The sequence below is a fragment of the Pristiophorus japonicus genome, chromosome 9, assembly GCF_044704955.1.
Source record: "Pristiophorus japonicus isolate sPriJap1 chromosome 9, sPriJap1.hap1, whole genome shotgun sequence".
In the NCBI taxonomy this organism is placed as follows: Eukaryota; Metazoa; Chordata; class Chondrichthyes; family Pristiophoridae; genus Pristiophorus; species Pristiophorus japonicus.
The window spans coordinates 17,777,946-17,796,800 of record NC_091985.1 but is presented as its reverse complement, the minus strand read 5'-3'; the positions used below and the strand labels follow the sequence as shown (position 1 = coordinate 17,796,800).

At 50.4% G+C, this 18,855-nt stretch overlaps 1 protein-coding gene across 4 annotated transcripts in view; it reads left to right on the top strand.

Moving 5' to 3' along the window:
* The window catches only part of heca (hdc homolog, cell cycle regulator), a 56,731-nt gene extending 41,086 nt beyond the window's left edge, over nucleotides 1–15,645 (top strand). The window contains exons 3-4 of one of the 4 annotated variants that reach the window (XM_070888640.1): nucleotides 10,958–11,112; nucleotides 15,342–15,645. In XM_070888640.1, the coding sequence (XP_070744741.1) occupies nucleotides 10,958–11,112; nucleotides 15,342–15,506 (320 nt within the window). In that variant the 3' untranslated portion in view covers nucleotides 15,507–15,645. Of the gene's footprint in view, nucleotides 1–10,957; nucleotides 11,113–15,341 lie in introns of those variants that run through there. The other 3 variants (XM_070888641.1, XM_070888643.1, XM_070888642.1) reach the window with 3 other exon arrangements.
* Nucleotides 15,646–18,855: the final 3,210 nt, after the last annotated feature.

Genomic DNA, 18,855 nt, shown 5'->3' with positions numbered 1-18,855 from the left:
CAGGGGTGTCGGGGGGCACCAGATGGTGGGGGTGTCGGGGGGCACCAGAGGGCGGGGCTGTCGGGCACCAGAGGGCGGGGCTGTCGGGGGGCACCAGAGGGCGGGGGTGTCGGGGGGCACCAGAGGGCGGGGCTGTCGGGGGGCACCAGAGGGTGGGGCTGTCGGGGGGCACCAGAGGGCGGGGCTGTCGGGGGACACCACAGGGCGGGGCTGTCGGGGGGCACCAGAGGGCGGGGCTGTCGGGGGGCACCAGAGGGCGGGGCTGTCGGGGGGCACCAGAGGGCGGGGCTGTCGGGGGACACCACAGGGCGGGGCTGTCGGGAGGCACCAGAGGGCGGTGGTGTCGGGGGGCACCAGAGGGTGGGGATATCGGGGGGTGGTGTCGGGGGCGGGGGGCTCCAGGGGGTGGGGGTGTGAGGGGGTTCCAGGGAGTGGGGGTGATGGGGGGGTGGGGGGGGCTCCAGATGGTGGGGAGGGGAGGGTCCCAGAGGGTGGAGGTGTCGGGGGGGGGGCTCTACGGGGAGGGGAGGGTGCGCGGGGGCCTCGGCGGAGGGGGGTTGAGGGGCACATTATAGTGGCTCACTGAGCGGTGTGGACCTGGGTGAGTGTGGAGTGAATGACCTATAAATGTGAATTGATTGTGTGGAGCTTTGAATAAACTGCTGCATTTTAAATAAATTCGTCCTTCCCTCTTATTTCGCTGGTGTACAAGTCGGGAGGGTTCTTTGTCTCGACCTCTCTCTCTGCCCTCTGGTACCAGGGTGTGGGTAGGTTTACATGTTGGCGTGACCTTCCCTTCCGATTGAGGATTTGTATAGGAAGTCACGTGATGCATGTCCGACCACAGTGTGAACGTTTCCTTTTGTTTCCTGCTACCTTTGTTCAGCAGTGCTTTGAATAAAGAGGGGCTGTTACAGTGGATATCCTGCAGTGAGTGAGAGGGGCCCTCACAGTGGACATAAAGCAGTGACTGAGAGCGCATATACAATCATAGAATGGTTACAGCACAGGAGGAGGCCATTCGGCTTGTCGAGCCCGTGCCGGCTCTCTGCAGGAGCACCTCAGCTAGTCCCACTCACCCGCCCTTTCCCCGTAGCCATGCACTTTTTTTTCCTTTAGGTCTTTATCCAACTCCCTTTTGAAAGCAGTGGTTGAGTTTGCCTCCAGCACCCAGATCCTAACCACTCGCTGTGTAAAAAAGTTTTTTCTCATGTTGCCTTTGGTTCTTTTGCCAATCACCTTAAATCTGTGTCCTCTGGTTCTCGACCCTTCCGCCAATGGGAACAGTTTCTCTCGATCTACTCTGTCCAAGCCCCTCATGATTTTGAACACCTCTATCAAATGTCCTCTCAACCCTCTTTGCTCTAAGGAGAACAACCCCAGCTTCTCCATCCCTCATCCCTGGATTCATTCTCGTAAACCTTTTCTGCACCCTCTCTAAGGCCTTCACATCCTTCCTAAAGTGTGGTGCCCAGAATTGGACACAATCCTCTAGTTCAGGTCAAACCAGTGTTTTATACAGGTTCACTATTACAGTGTATATAAGGCAGTGACTGCAACTTGGTGTCATATTTGACCCTGAAATGAGCTTTCGACCACATATCCACAGCAGAACTAAAACCGCCTTTTTCCACCTCCGTAACATCGCTGTCTCCGCCCTTGCCTCAGCTCATCCGCTGCTGAAACTATTGTGTTCCTAACACAGATGAGGCTGCACACAGGGAGGTTAAAGTAACAGTGACCTCAGTCTTTATTAAGACACTCCAGAGTGAGGAACAGGCCTTAGGGGCCGGCTTATATACAGTGCTCCCAAGGGATGCTGGGATCCCTTGGGACTTCAGGGGATGAGCTCCCTGGTGGCGGAACATGGGAGTGCATGCTTTACAGATACACAACAGAAACCCTCATCCATGCCTTTGTAACCTCTAGACTTGACTATTCCAACACACTCCTGGCTGGCCCTCCCACATTCTACCCGACGTAAACTAAAAGTGGTCCAAAACTCGGCTGCCCGTGTCCTAACTCGCACCAAGTCCCACTCACCCATCACCCCTGTGCTCACTGACCTACATTAGCTCCCGGTTAAGCAACATCTCGATTTCAAAATTCTCATCCTTGTTTTCAAATCCCTCCATGGCCTTGCCCCTCCCTTATCTCTGTAATCTCCTCCAGCCCCACAACCCACTGTGATCTCTGCATTCCTCTAATTCTGCCCTCTTGAGCATCCCTGATTATAATCGCTTAACCTTTGGTGGCCGTGTCTACTGTTGCCTGGGCCCTAAGCTGTGGAACTCCCTGCCTAAACCTCCACCTCTCTCTCCTTCAAGACACTCCTTAAAACCTACCTCTTTGACCAAGCTTTTGGTCACCAGCCCTAATTTCTCCTTATGTGGCTCGGTGTCAATTTTTGTCTCATTATACTCCTGTGATGTGCCTGGGGACATTTCACTATGTTGAAGGCGCTATATAAATGCAAGTTGTTGAGAGGGGCCCTTTGTACCACGGCGTTACCAGCAAGCTGGGCTTTGTGATATAATGGAACAGATATCTATCGACTTGGGCCAGTTTGGGAGTGTTTTACAGATTGCGTGTGTTTCTTTCTCTCTCTTTTCCTTTCCTCGTCTCTCCCTCCCTCCTGCTCTCTCGCTCTTCCTGGCCCTCTCTCTCTCTCTCTCTCTCTGCCTGTCTGCCCTCACTTTTGACTGCACCTGTTCTGCTTTGCCTGTGCAGCAGAGTCCGGAGTATAGGTATGTGAGGAGTGCTGACAGCAGTGTCAGTCTTCATCATACCTTAAGGAAGACTAAAGACTACCTTAATGAAATCTAATAGAGTTAATAATTTTAAGCCTAGTGTTTGGGGGAGACTGTAATCATTAGGGTTAATATGTATTCAGTCTGACTTCACCATCCTGACTTGGAAATATATCACTGTTCCTTCATCATCGCTGGGTCAAAATCCTGGAACTCCCCCTCCCTCACAGCACTGTGGGAGCTCCTTCACCACATGGACTGCAGCGGTTCAAGAAGGCGGCTCACCACCACCTTCTCAAGGGGCAATTAGGGATGGGCAATAAATGCCGGCCTTGCCAGCAACATCCACATCCCAGGAACGAGTAAAAAAAAAAAAGTTATTTAAAAAAAAAAATCATAATTTCAAAGCCTTCCCAGTACAACACACAAGCCATGTAATCTGCAGGAACCCCTGGTGTCAGTGACGCTGTCTCCCGAGATAAGAACCTCGTACTGCCGGCTGAAATCCGAAGGGAAGCTTGGTGGCATTTACTCAGGTTGGTAACGGATAAAGGCGCTCTTCACTGCCATCACCTCCCGCAGATCCCGGCAAGTTTCGCATTGCAATAAGTCTTAATGTTTCCAGGAACGAAAAATTAGAGTTGGGAGATTTAGGAGCGTAATCAGGAAGCACACACAGGGTAGTGTAAATCTGGAACTCGCCCCTAAAAGGACAGTGGAGCTTTCAAGACTGAGATCGATAGATTTTTGTTGGGTAAGGGCACCGAGGGATATGGAGCGAAGGTAGCCAAATGGAGCTGAGGTTCAGATCAGCTACGATCTAAAAGAAAGACAGACTTTCATTCATATAGCAACTTTCACGACCTCAGGATGCCTCAAAGCGCTTTACAGCCAATGCAGTACTTTTTGGAGTGTAGTCACTATTGTAATGTGGGAAACGCGCCAGTCAATTTGCGCACAGCAAACTCCCACAAACAGCAATGTGATGATGGCCAGATAATCAGTTTTAGCCATGTTGATTGAGGGATAAATATTGGCCCAGGACACCGGGGATAACTCCCGTGGGATCTTTCACGTCCACCTAAGAGGGCAGACAAGGCCTTGGTTTAACGTCTCATCCCAAAGACGGCACTTCCGACAGTGCAGCACTCCCTCGGCACTGCACTGGGTGTGTCAGCCTAGATTGCATTTTATGTGCGGGGCTTGAACCCACAGCTTTCTGACTCTGGGATGAGAGTACGACCAATTGAGCCATGGCTGACACCTAATTGGATGGAGGAGCAGGCTCAAGGGACTGAATGGCCCCCTCCCGCTCCTGTGATCCGATTGTGGCCCGTTGAGCCAGACGGGATCCCAGTGCCACCAGCATGGGATTTCGTGCAGTCTCACATCACATCTGTACACTGCTGCGACTGTCGCCCAAACAGCCGTCTCCCTGAATCTCTCTAAGATCGGCGAGTGCAGGAAAGGAGGACTTTGCCCCTTTTGAAATATACTTTAATCTCTGTGCACCAACCCTTACAGTTTACAATGATCCTATGGACAAGGCGGACGGCCCTCTCATCAGCATCATCATCGGCAGTCCCTCGGAATCGAGGAAGACTTGCTTCCACTCCTGAAGTGAGTTCTTTGGTGGCTGAACAGTCCAATACGAGAGCCACAGACTCTGTCACAGGTGGGACAGATAGTTGTTGAGGGAAAGGGGTGGGTGGGACTGGTTTGCCGCACGCTCTTTCCGCTGCCTGCGCTTGATTTCTGCATGCTCTCGGCGTTGAGACTCGAGGTGCTCAGCGTCCTCCCGGATGCACTTTCGAGTGTTGGGGCGTACGCACTGATGACTGTGGCACACTGGTTCCAGGATAGGGTGAGTCGGAAGAGTCATGAGGCGTTCGTTAGCCCGGCAGGGGGAGTCTTTGAGGCGGTCGACCAGCTCGTTTTTGATGGCGAAGCCGACTTCGTGAAGGCGGCGTTCTGCCTCTGGTTTCCCTTTCCAGAAGAAGGTGTAACCTCCACCTTGTTCCTTGAGCTGGCCTTCCTCTGCCTGCCGGGTCTCGCTTAGGGCTGCAATGTTGATATCAAAGCGTCCAGGTTCCCGGGCAACTATGGCGGTGCGGCGTTCCGGCCTGTCGCTGTTGGGGTTGTCCATGAGGGTCCTGACGTTCCAGGTCCCGAACTTCATGTTAACGGAGTGGAAGATGCCTGTACCTGAGTTCTTTTAACGTGGGGTGGTCGTTGCACACCGGTTACCACACGGGCTTAGCTGAGCGAGGTCTTGGTCCAGTGGCAAGGGGGTCCAGGACGACTGGAGACCAAGCACTGCTGTATGGGCCTCGTTGCCTATGGCGAGGTGTTGGCCACAGGCTCGGCGCTGGGTCGCGCCCTTGGTGGTAGTGGTCCGAGGCCTGGTTGGGGGCAGGCATTGGGAGGGTCAGTGGCCTACCGAGGTTCAGGCTGGGAGGTCAGGGAAGGGTCACAGCCATGGTACTCACCACGTGCTAGAGGAGAAGAGGAGGTCAGGTCACCAGTGGGGAAGGAGGGCTCCAGTCGTCGCTGAAAGAGGAGGGGAGGCCAGTCGCCGACATAGGAGAGGGGAACCCGGTCGTCGTTGAGGAGGAGGTTTTCTGTCGCCACGGGAGGCCCAGCCGTCATCGAGGAGGCCCAGACGCCGTCATGGAGGAGAGGCCCATCTGCCGTCGGTGGAGGTGTTCCGATCAGATCGCCGCTAGGGGTGGGGGGGGGGGGTCCGTGTGAAGGCCCGATAGTCAGGTCGAGGTCGAGGTCGCCGGAGATCGTCCAGATACCGCAGGAGGCCCAGTCACCGTCACCGATGGGTGATGTGGTGGGAAGCCTGAGGTAGGCCCGAATGGTCCGAACTCGTGGGACTCACAGGGATGGGACTAGGGTAATGGTAAAGGTTTGGGTTTACGTGCTTAGGACCCCCTATTAGAGTCTATTTGGCTAGGGGAGGTTTAGACAGCTGGTGTGGTGGGGGGGGGGGGGGGTGGGGAGCGATTGGGGGGTGGATAGTTGCCGATAGCTGGTGAGAGTTGTTTGGAGCGGGGGAGCTCACTAGGGAACTACCACCCCAGCGGCCATCTTACCTTCTACTAAGGTCATCGCCCACGCTTCACCCAGGTGCCTGTCTACATTCGGGAGGGGGCAAGGGTGCAAGGAATCGTGAAGCTCAGTTTTAGTGTGCTGCTTTAAGGAGGGATATACTTGCATTGGAGGCAGTTCAGAGAAGGTTCACCAGGTTGATTCTTGGGATGAAGGAGTTGCCTTATGAGGAAAAGTTATGCCTGTACTCATTGGAGTTGAGAAGAATGAGAGGTGATCTTATTGAACGATATAAGATTCTGAGGGGGCTTGACGGTAGATGCAGAGAGGATGTTTCCCCTCGAGGGGGAATCTAGAACTAGGGGCATAGTTTCTGAATAAGGTGTTACGCACTTAATAAAGGATGAAACTGAGTACTGTATGCAATGAGTAAGTGTGACCTTAGCTCCTTTAATTAAACTCCAGAGTGCTGGTGCAGAGTGGGAGGCCTGCTTATATACAGTGCTCCCAAGAGATGCTGGGATTCCTTGGGACTCCCAACAGGTAGGCCCTCTGGTGGTGGTGTGATACAGATTGCCAAGGGATACATGCATAACATAAGGGGTCACCCATTTAAGATGGAGATGAGGAGGAATTTCTTTGAGGGTCGTGAATCTTTGGAATTCTCTGCCCCAGGGAGCTGTGGAGGCTGGGTCATTGAACATATTTAAGTTGGAGATACAGACAGATTTTTGAAAGATAAGGGAGTCGAGAGTTATGGGGAGAGGGCAGGGAAGTGGAGTTGAGGCCAAGATCTGATCAGCCATGATCTTATTAAATGGCCTACTCCTGCTCCCATTTCTTATGTTCTTATGTTTACGTTTGAGGGCCAGGAGTCGCAGAGAGATTGGGCTCGTATAGCGCGTTGTCATCAGTTTGCTGTCTGAAGAAAAATCCGATGGGGGTAATGTTCCCAACCACCTGTAACTGCCACAGGTTTACCCCAGTATGAAGTGACTCACACTGCTCGCTCCAGACACTAGGGACGTTTGGAAGCTCAGAACCGACACTTCTGCTGCTGGGTGTAGAGTTCTGGTGGAGGCAATAGAATATTTTGAATCCCCCCCCACCCCCCCACCTCTACCACTCACTGGAATCCCAGTGCCAACAGCAAAAGCATTTTGCCGCAATCACTGTCCAGATTCAGCAGGGTGTGTGACTGCTAACTGGGGGTGGGAGGAAAGGGGAGAGGATATGAGCAGAGGATAGGGGCGGGGGGGGAGGAGAAGATATGTTTATCGTGGTCAGCGTCACACCCAAACCTGATCCTGTTACCCAAATATGGTTATTATTCACGAGGACCATAGAGACAGCAATCAGGAGTCCTGCTCTCCCAAACCAGGAGTCCCGCTCTCCCAAACCAGGATCATACATTTCTCTTGTGGCTTCCTGATTGCTTCCCTGCCTGAAATCGGCTCAGACCAGGAAATTCTCATCTCCCGCGACTCAGAAAATAACACACACATGCTACGAAACTCATCAGTCCTGCCTGCCACCCCCTCCCACCCCGCGCAAACCCTGCCCTGCCCTGCCACACCCTGAGGAATCTCCCCAGGAAAAATCGGTGACCATAACTCAATTGATTGGAATATATCTTTTTTAAAAAAGCAGCAACCCCGTTCTGAAAACGGAAGCCGGGAGCCTTGCAGTGATCGGGAGCTGGTGTGCTTACTCGCGGAACCGAGGCCCAGTTCAGTTTCTCGCCCCTCTCCCCACCTGCTCCCTTTGGACTGAAATACAGATTTAATTTGTGGCTGCAGGGCACTTGCTGACTTTCTTCCCAACGGACGGGTCAGGCGGTAACGTGCGAGGAATTTAAAATCTTTACAATGACAACAACTTGCTTTGGTTCGGAACGTAATAAAATGTCCCAAGGCGCTTCACAGGAGCGTTACCAAGCAAAATTGGACACTGAGCCACAGAAGGAGATACTGGGCCAAATGACCAAAAGGCTTCGTCAAAGAGGGATAAAAGAAAGGTTTGGATTTATATAGCACCTTTCACGGCTACCGGACATCTCAAAGCGCTTTACGGCCAATGAGGTACTTTTTGGAGGGCAGTCACTGTTGTAACGTGGGAAACGCGGCAGCCAATTTGCACACAGCAAGCTCCCACAAACCGTAATGTGATAATGATCAGATAATCTTTTTTTTTTTTGTTATGTTGATTGAGGGATAATATTGGTCGGGACACTGGGGATAACTCCCCTGCTCTTCTTCAAAATAGTGCCATGGGATCTTTTACGTCCACTTGAGAGGGCAGGTGGGGCCTCGGTTTAACCTCTCGTCTGAAAGACGGCACCTCCGACAGTGCAGCACTCCCTCAGCACTGCACTGGAGTGTCAGCCTAGATTTTTTTTGAGCTCAAGTCTCTGGAGTGGGAATTGAACCCACGACCTTCTGACTGAGACGAGTGTGCTGCCCTCTGAGCCACAGCTGACATGAGATTTTAAGGAGTATCTCAAAGAAGGAGAGCGAGGCAGAGAGGTTTAGGGAGGGAATAGACAGGTTGGTTCGAAGGTGGAATTCCCTATTGTTAAAGGTGCGTCTTCATCCATTTTGTTACAGGGCAGTCAGTTGGTTACCCTCCCGAGTGATGTGACGGGGTGATGGGAAGTGAGCGGGAGGACAGGGTGAGATGGAATGTCTCATTTGGAACTGAGCACTAAGGCGGACTTGATGGCCGCAGGGCCTGCATGTGCGTTGTCACATTCTGTGACTGAGTCTCCGGAAACACGGAATTTCTAAAACATCAAAAGCACACCCTTTTGGGAAGAGGCGTTTCACACCAAAAGACTCTTGAAAAGAAAAAGAATTTGCATTCATAGAGTGCCTTTCACAACCTCAGGAGGTCCCAGTGGATTGGAAAACCGCAAATGTAACGCCCCTATTTGAAAAAGGAGGCAGGCAAAAAGCAGGAAACTATAGAACAGTTAGCCTAACATCTGTCATTGGGAAAATGTTGGAGTCCATTATTAAAGAAGCAGTAGCAGGACAATTGGAAAAGCATGATTCAATCATGTAGAGTCAGCATGGTTTTATGAAAGGGAAATCATGTTTGACAAATTTGCTGCCGTTCTTTGAGGGTGTAATGAATAGGGTGGATAAAGGGGAACCAGTGGATGTGGTGGTATTTGGATTTCCAAAAGGCATTCGATAAGGTGCCACATAAAAGGTTACTGCACAAGATAAAAGTTCACGGGGTTGGGGGTAATATATTAGCATGGATAGAGGATTGGTTAATTAACAGAAAACAGAGAGTCAGGATAAATGGGTCATTTTCCAGTTGGCAAACAGTTACTGGGGATGCTGCAGGGATCGGTGCTGGGGCCTCAACTATTTACAATCTATATTAATGACTTGGATGAAGGGACCGAGTGTAATGTAGCCAAGTTTGTTGATGAAACAAAGATGGGTGAGAAAGCAAATTGTGAGGAGGATACAAAAAATCTGCAAAGGGATATAGACAGGCTAAGTGAGTGGGCAAAAATTTGGCATATGGAGTATAATGTGGTAAAATGTGAGGTTATCCACTTTGGCAAAAAAAATAGAAAAGAAAATTATAATTTATTTGGAGAAAAATTGTAAAGTGCCGCAGTACAGAGCAACCTGGGGGTCCTTGTGCATGAAACACAAAAACTGAATATGCAGGTTCAGCAAGTAATCAGGAAAGCAAATGAAATGTTGGCCTTTATTGCAAGGGGAATAGAGTGTAAAAGCAGAGAAGTCCTGCTACAACTGTACAGGGTACTTAAGGCCACACCTAGAGTTCTGCATACAGTTTTGGTCTCCGTATTTAAGGAAGGATATATTTGCATTGGAGGCTGTTCAGAGAAGGTTCACTAGGTTGATTCCGGAGATGAAAGGGTTGACTTATGAAGAAAGGTTGAGCAGGTTGGGCCGATACACATTGGAGTTCAGAAGAATGAGAGGTGATCTTATCGAAACATATAAGATAATGAGGGGGCTCGACAAGGTGGATGCAGAGAGGATATTTCCACTCATAGGGGAAACTAAAACTAGGGGACATAGTCTCAGAATAAGGGGTCGCCCATTTAAAACTGAGATGAGGAGAAATTTCTTCTCTCAGAGGGTTATAAATCTGTGGAATTCTCTTCCTCAGAGAGCTGTGGAGGCTGGGCCATTGAATATATTTAAGGCGGAGATAGACAGATTTTTGAGCGATAAGGGGAATAAAGGGTTATGGGGAGTGGGCAGGGAAGTAGAACTGAGTCCATGATCAGATCAGCCATGATCTCATTAAGTGGCGGAGCAGGCTCGAGGGGCCATATGGCCTACTCCTGCTCCTATTTCTTATGTTCTTGTGTTCAAAGCTCGTTAGAGGCAATGAAATACGTTTTGAAGTGTAGTCACAGTTATAATGTAGGAAAAGCATGCACAGCAAGCTCCCACAAACAACAATATGAAAATGACCAGAAAATCTGTTTTAGTGATGTTGATTGAGGGATAAATATTGGCCAAGGCATCAGGGATAACTGTACTGCTCTTCGAAATGGATTCTTTACGTACACCTGAGATGCAGACTGGGCCTCGCTTTAATGTCTTATCCAAAAAAAACAGCACCTCTGACAGTGCAGCAGTCCCTCAGCACTGCAGTGTCAGTTTAGATTTTTGTGCTGGAGTGGGACTTGAATCCCCAACCTTCTGACTCAGAGTCGAGTGTGCTGCCAACTGAGCCGAGGCTCTCCTTATCCTGATGGTCTTGTGGGAGTGGAAAAGTTTGCATTAAAAATCTTATGCATATACACACTTCCTGGTGTCATGATTGGTAGTCACACTTTTATGTCAATATTTAACCCTGAAACATCCTATGTAAACATTTAGAATGGAAATGCTACGTGTAAACAGTCACGGTAATTGCGTAGTTGCATATTTGTCCACTCGATGGCGTCATGGAGCAAGTTTCTGAACGTGTGTAAGTAACTCGTACACTGACCATAGACAACGTCACAGACAATTTACTGGGTGTATCTTAATGTGCCTTGTGTAAGAGCTAAGTTTTCTAACTGCTACAAATAACAATGTCTCTGCTGTAAATGGTATCGGCAAAAGTGGGACCTGACCCAAATCCTGCCCGTGGTTTTATTGCAGGGAGGCTCATGCACCTCTATGCCATTTGCGTGGACTGCCTAGAAGGGGTACATAAGATAATTTGCATCAAATGCAAGTCGCGCTGGGACGGGAGTTGGCACCAGCTGGGAACCATGTACACTTACGACATCCTGGCTGCGTCTCCATGCTGTCAGGTGGGTATCGCTCGTCTGTCATTTGTCTCTCTCCACTTAAAGTTTAACCCCAGTGGATATGTGTGTGTGTGTGTCTGTCTGTCTGCATGTGTGGGTGTCTGCATGTGTGTGACTGCGTGTCTGCATGTGTGCGTTTGTGTGTGCCTGCGTGTTTGTGTATGTGTCACTATGTGAGTGTTTGTGTCTGTGTGTTTGTGTCAGTGTTTGTGTGTATCTGTGTTTGTGTCTGTGTGTCTGTGAGTGTCTGTTTGTCTGTGTGTGTCTGTGTCTGTGAGTGAGTGTTTGTGTGTATCTGTGTTTGTGTCAGTGTTTGTGTATTTGTGTCTGTGAGTGTCTGTTTGTCTGTGTGTCTGTGTCTGTGAGTGAGTGTTTGTGTGTGTCTGTGTTTGTGTGTATCTGTGTTTGTGTCTGTGTGTCTGTGAGTGTCTGTTTGTCTGTGTGTCTGTGTCTGTGAGTGAGTGTTTGTGTGTGTCTGTGTTTGTGTCAGTGTTTGTTTGTGTATTTGTGTCTGAGTGTGTTTGTCTGTGTCTGTGAATGTTTGTTTGTGTGTGTCTGTGTTTGTGTCTGTGAGTGTTTGTTTGTCTGTGTGTGTCTGTATTTGTGTCTGTGAGTGTCTGTGTGTTTGTGTGAGTGTGTGGTTTTAAAAAAACAATCCTTCTGCCCTCTGTTCTCTACTCCCGAGAGTACTGCCTCTTGCTGCGGTGTAGCTCCGTACTCGGCTGGGCACTGTTCCTAAATGGCCATCCTTCACGCGTGAGCCTAGACAGTGAGTGTCAGCGAGCTGTTTAACCAAGGGGGCCGTCACAGCTGAACCTAATCCTGCCTTCCCCAGCATGACCACACACATACACTTTCCAGCAAAGCTCATTGGATAATGGAGAGTCTAGAACCAGGGGTCACAGTCTCGGGATAAGGGGTCGGCCATTTAGGTCTGACATATGAAGACATTTCTTCACTCAGAGGGTTTTGAATCTTTAGAATTCTCTACCGCAGAGGGCTGTGGAGGCTGGGCCGTTGAGTATATTCAAGGCTGAGATCGATAAATTTTTGGAGTCGAGGGGAATCAAGGGATATGGGGATCGGGCGGGAAAGTGGAGTTGAGGTAGAAGATCAGCCATGATCTTATTGAATGGCGGAGCAGGCTCGAGGGGCCGAATGGCCTACTCCTGCTATTTCTTATGTTCTTATGACTGGAGTGAAAGCCTTGCATGGATTTCCTGACCCCCAGTCCCTGCTCTGTGCTGGTTCTCTAGCCCCATGGTCTCTGTTGATGACTGGCACTGCCACCTGGCTGAAATTAGACTCATAATTGTAACACTGAGTGTTGCTTGTTAAAAACCATCTTGAAAAAATATTAACTAGGAAAAGCCTTTCAACCCATTTTTCTCACTCAATCAATCCATGCTCCTCATTCAGTTGTTCATTAGGTGTCAGCCGTGCCTCAGTGAGTAGCACTCTCGCCTGTGAGTCAGAAGGTTGTTGGTTCAAGTCCCACTCCAGAGACTTGAGCACATGATCTGGGCTGACACTCCAGTGCAGTGCTGAGGGAGTGCTGCACAGTCGGAGGTGCCGTCTTTCGGATGAGGTGTTTAAACCGAGATCCCGTCTGCTCTCTCAGATGGACATAAAAAAATCCCCATGGCACTATCTTGAAGAAGGACACGGGGGGGTTCTCCCCGGTGTCCTGGCTGACATTTATACCTCCACCAACATAAAACATTATCTGGTCATTATCACATTGCTGTTTGTGGGAGCTTATTGTGCGTAAATTGGCATTTCCCACATTACAACAGTGACTGCACTCCAAAAATACTTCTTTGGCTGTAAAGCGCATTGGGACCCAATTGAATTCAAATTCTCAAATAGCCACGGCGGGATTTGAACTAGTGGCCTCTGGATTACTCGTCCAGCATCATAACCACTACGCTAGCATACCCCATCTGGGAGGTTTAGTTGACCTGGGGTGACCTGGGAGGATTGGTTGACCTGGGAGGATTGGTTGATCTGGGGTGACCTGAGAGGGTTGGTTTACTTGGGTTGACCTGGAAGGATTGGTTGACCTGAGAGGGTTGGTTGACCTGGGAGGTGTGGTTGACCTGGGAGAATACACTAGCTGCTGCCCCCACCCAACACCCAGCACATCCTCTCAGCAATGGGTCTTTTGGGAGGGAAAGAGTGGTGTCACTCGAGGTGACCCGCCTACCCCACCATGGCTTTGGTCAGCACAGATTAACGATCAAACCTGGGACTATCCTGATCTGTAATGTTCAAGTTACTCTGCATTTGCCAGAAGACCCATTGTGTGATTGGATGGGTTCACAACATCTGCATAGGTTTTTTTTGCCCCTACTCTATGAAATATTGCAATTTGAAGGCTTTCTGCGAGTGCACATCGTGTGGGACTGGAATGATATGTGTGGGCCAGACCAGGTAAGGGCAGCAGGTTCCTTTCCCTGAAGGACATCAGTGAACCAGTTGGATTTATACAGCAATCCGGCAGCTTTCATGGTCAGTTTTTGGGGGCCAACCCACAGATTTATTGGAGAAAGGGCCAGATCCGGATCACTGGGCTACTAAGGATTAATGGACTTTATTCATGCAGTGCTGCAGAATGGAAATAAACTCCCAAACTGTGGTTTCAGCTCGCTTGTCAAAACTTGCTGTGAGCAGAATGCTCAGCACAATGAAAGGTTCATAAAATGAAGCGAGCCGGGTGGAACAACCAGTTGTGGAATAACTTGCCAGGGAAGGCCATTGGAAGGGTGAGTGTCGCTGGCTGAGTCTCTGGAGAGCGAAGGATCTGAGGGATGGAGCGGGAATGTAGGTGTGGGGGGGGGGTTCTTACCTGTAAAAGGGGCAAAGTCTCAAACATTTCCTTCACTAGTCGAGGGAAAAGGTCTCTGTCTGTCTGTCTGTCTCTCTCTCTGTCTGTCTCTCTCTCTGTCTGTCTCTCTCTCTGTCAGTCTCTCTTTGTCTGTCTGTCTCTCTCTGTCTATCTGTCTCTCTCTCGCTATGTCTGTCTCTTTATGTCTGTCTCTCTGTCTGTTTGTCTCTCTGTGTCTCTCTGTCTCTGTCTGTATGTCTGTCTCTCTCTGTCACTCTCTGTCTGTCTGTCTCTCTCTCTGTGTGTGTCTGTCTGTCTGTGTCTCTCTGTCTCTGTCTGTATGTCTCTCTCGGTCTGTCTCTGTCTCTGTCTCTCTCTCTGACTCTGTCTGTCAGTCTCTGACTCTCCCTGTATCTGTCTTTCTCTCTGTCTCTCTCTGTCTGTGTCTCTCTCTGTCTGTCTCTCTGTCTCTGTCTGTCTGTATCTCTGTCTCTGTCTCTCTCTCTGTTTGTCTCTCTGTCTCTGTCTGTCTGTCTCTCCTTCTGTCTGTCTCTCTGTCTCTGTCTCTCTCTCTGTTTGTCTCTCTGTCTCTGTCTGTCTGTCTCTCCCTCTGTCTGTCTCTCTGTCTGTCTGTCTCTCTCTCTGTCTGTGTCTGTCTGTCTCTGTCTCTCCCTCTGTCTGTCTCCCTCTGTCTCTTTCGCTATCTTCCCATCTTTCTCTCTCTATCCTTCCAGTTTTATTTCTTTCTGTCTTTCTATTTGTCTGCCCGCATTTCTTCCTTCCTTCCTTTCTATCTTTCTAGCTGCCTAGCGTTTTTCTGTTTCATTCCATGCAGCATTTAATCCCCTCAGAATCCACTTTCCTTATAGATTGGCTTTAATCTGGGCAAATGGGGAAAACGGACTCCGATTGAAAGGAGTAAAGATTGAGGGAACCAAGCACTTGGTCAAAGATGTTGATTTCAAGAAGGGTCTCAGAGATGGAGGGAAATCCAGGAAGTTGGAACAAGGTGGCTGAATGCACGGCTACTAATGGGATGAAGAGAGGGGTGGGATGGACAAGAGGAATGGACAGTACTGGCGGGGTGGGGTGCTACACCGCAGGATTGGAAGTGGTGAGGTCCCGGAGAGATTTAAACAGAAGAATCATAGAATGATACAGAATGAGGCCATTTGGCCCATCGTGTCTATGCCAGCTCATTGAAAGAGCAATCCAATTAGTCCCACATCCCTGCTCGTTCCCCATAGCCCTGCAATTTGTTTTCTTGTTCACGTATAAATCCAATTTACCGTTTAAAAGTTACTATTGAATTTGCTTCCACCACTCTTTAAGGCTGTGCATCAACTGCTGAATTTTTCCCCTCTCTCGCTCTCTGTATTAAACAAATGTTCTTGCTCTCTTTCAGGCCAGACTGAACTGCAAGCACTGTGGGAAGCCGGTCATCGATGTGCGGGTGGGAATGCAGTATTTCTCCGAGTACAGTAATGTCCAGCAGTGTCCGCACTGCGGCAATCTAGACTACCACTTCGTAAAACCCTTCTCCTCATTCAAAGTGTTGGAAGCTTATTGACAAATGCTTTCTCTTTCTTTTTCTTTCTTTCTAGAGTAATTATTGCATAGGGTGTAATACTTTCCGTTTTTGTTCCGTGTTGCTTGTGTGCAAGTCTTTATCCAGTGTTGGCCGGAGGTGGGAGTTGCGAGGAGGAGGGGTGGGGGGGGGTTCGAGCGAGAGGGAAGGTGATAAAAGATTTGCATACAAGCAACTGTCCAGAGATTGTATCCTTGCAAGATGGTGTAAAGCTGGTCCTGTTTTCACCTTTGACGTTCCAAAGAATCAAAGAAGGGTTTTTTGTTTTTTCTTAATTGGGGTTTGACGGTTGAATGTAACTGGACTCCAGGAGTAGGAATGCCCTTTGCCTCGAGTATTTCTTGGTCCACATTGGGGTGCAAATGCCTCAGCACGGTTCAAGCTGCGATAAAGAGGAGGAAGAGTTCGCCATTTGAGTGCCGAAGGGGGAATGAAAACAAAGGAACGAGGCCGTCCGGCTTGTTGCTTTCATCAGGTGGGGCGATGTTCACTCCATCTTCAACACTACCAGCACCCCCATCTTCCCAGAGTGGCGATCCACTGCACGTGCAACTCCCACACAATTACCCCTTCCCCCGCCGTATCGCCCACACCCCCCGACAGATAGCTCTGCCATTTTATTGTTTTTGTGTGTGGGTTTTCATCGCCCTCCCTCCCCCCGCCTCTCCCTTCACCTCTTGTCTCTCCTCGACTCAAAGGGGTACGGAGTACGGACCCCTGGGGTCGCTGGACATCCCCTCGGGTGGTACCTCTAACCAGGCCGCCCTTTCAAGCGAGGTTGGGGGGGTGGAGGGGGTGCGGGTCAGCGGGCATTTTGACTGCCGAGGGTCGCCCAGTCGTCATGGACCTCCTCACGTCCATGCGTCGCAATCAGGATCACAGCCCTCCTTAATCCACGGGTTCGATTTGAGGTCAACTGACTCAGCACAGACTGGGGGTGGGGGGTCGAAGTTAGTCTGTATGGCTCTACTGCTCAATGACTACACTTGCTGCGGGAAAGAAAGATAGCGCCTTTCTGGACCCCCGACCGCCCCGAAGAGCTTGGCAATGTAGCAGCTAATTTGCGCGCGGCAAGCTCCCACAAACAGCAATGTTGTGATGACCTGATCGTCTGTTTTAGTGATGTTGATTGAGGAATAAATATTGGCCAGAACACCGGGGATAACTCCCCTTCTTCACAATAGTGTCACGGGATCTTTTACCTCCATCTGAGAGCAGACGGGGCCTCGGTTTAACGTCTCATCCGAAAGACGACACCTCTGACAGTGCAGTGCTTTCTCAGTATTGGACTGGAGTGTCAGCCTGGATTTTGTGCTCATGTTTCTGGAGTGGGACTTGAACCCATAAACAACAGTGCCCTCATTGGGCCGTAGCTAACACCCTGGGCAGTACTGAGGAACCAGGGGCAGTAACTAGAATATTATTCTAATGTTACATTACAATCTAAGCTCCACTCTCATTGCTTTACTTCTCCAAGTAGAATGCCCAGGGCTAATGATCTCCATCCATACTGTAAGCTTCAGTCTCATTCCTAAAGCAGATGTGCATCCAGTTATTCAGTTGAGATTCAGCCTCCCCAGTGAGGTCCCACCTCATCAACCCAATGTCCAGTGAGGTCCCACCTTATCAACCCAATGTCCAGTGAGGTCCCACCTCCCAACCCAATACCCAGTGAGGTCCCACCTCATCAACCCAATACACAGTGAGGTCCCACCTCATCAACCCAATGTCCAGTGAGGTCCCACCTCCCAACCCAATACCCAGTGAGGTCCCACCTCATCAACCCAATACCCAGTGAGGTCCCACCTCATCAACCCAATGTCCAGTGAGGTCCCACGTCATCAATCCAATGTCCAGTGAGGTCCCACCTCCCAACCCAATACCCAGTGAGGTCCCACCTCATCAACCCAATACCCAGTGAGGTCCCACCTCATCAACCCAATACCCAGTGAGGTCCCACCTCATCAACCCAATGTCCAGTGAGGTCCCACCTCATCAATCCAATGTCCAGTGAGGTCCCACCTCCCAACCCAATACCCAGTGAGGTCCCACCTCATCAACCCAATACCCAGTGAGGTCCCACCTCATCAACCCAATACCCAGTGAGGTCCCACCTCCCAACCCAATACCCAGTGAGGTCCCACCTCATCAACCCAATGTCCAGTGAGGTCCCACCTCCCAACCCAATACCCAGTGAGGTCCCACCTCCCAACCCAATGTCCAGTGAGGTCCCACCTCATCAACCCAATACCCAGTGAGGTCCCACCTCCCAACCCAATACCCAGTGAGGTCCCACCTCATCAACCCAATGTCCAGTGAGATCCCACCTCCCAACCCAATGTCCAGTGAGGTCCCACCTCCCAACCCAATGTCCAGTGAGGTCCCACCTCATCAACCCAATGTCCATTGAGGTCCCACCTCATCAACCCAATACCCAGTGAGGTCCCACCTCCCAACCCAATACCCAGTGAGGTCCCACCTCATCAACCCAATGTCCAGTGAGGTCCCACCTCATCAACCCAATACCCAGTGAGGTCCCACCTCATCAACCCAATACCCAGTGAGGTCCCACCTCCCAACCCAATACCCAGTGAGGTCCCACCTCCGAACCCAATACCCAGTGAGGTCCCACCTCATCAACCCAATACCCAGTGAGGTCCCACCTCATCAACCCAATACCCAGTGAGGTCGCATCTCATCAACCCAATGTCCAGTGAGGTCCCACCTCCCAACCCAATACCCAGTGAGGTCCCACCTCATCAACCAAATACCCAGTGAGGTCCCACCTCCCAACCCAATACCCAGTGAGGTCCCACCTCCCAACCCAATGTCCAGTGAGGTCCCACCTCATCAACCCAATGTCCATTGAGGTCCCACCTCCCAACCCAATACCCAGTGAGGTCCCACCTCATCAACCCAATGTCCAGTGAGGTCCCACCTCATCAACCCAATACCCAGTGAGGTCCCACCTCATCAACCCAATACCCAGTGAGGTCCCACCTCCCAACCCAATACCCAGTGAGGTCCCACCTCATCAACCCAATACCCAGTGAGGTCCCACCTCATCAACCCAATACCCAGTGAGGTCGCATCTCATCAACCCAATGTCCAGTGAGGTCCCACCTCCCAACCCAATACCCAGTGAGGTCCCACCTCATCAACCAAATACCCAGTGAGGTCCCACCTCCCAACCCAATACCCAGTGAGGTCCCACCTCCCAACCCAATGTCCAGTGAGGTCCCACCTCATCAACCCAATGTCCATTGAGGTCCCACCTCCCAACCCAATACCCAGTGAGGTCCCACCTCATCAACCCAATGTCCAGTGAGGT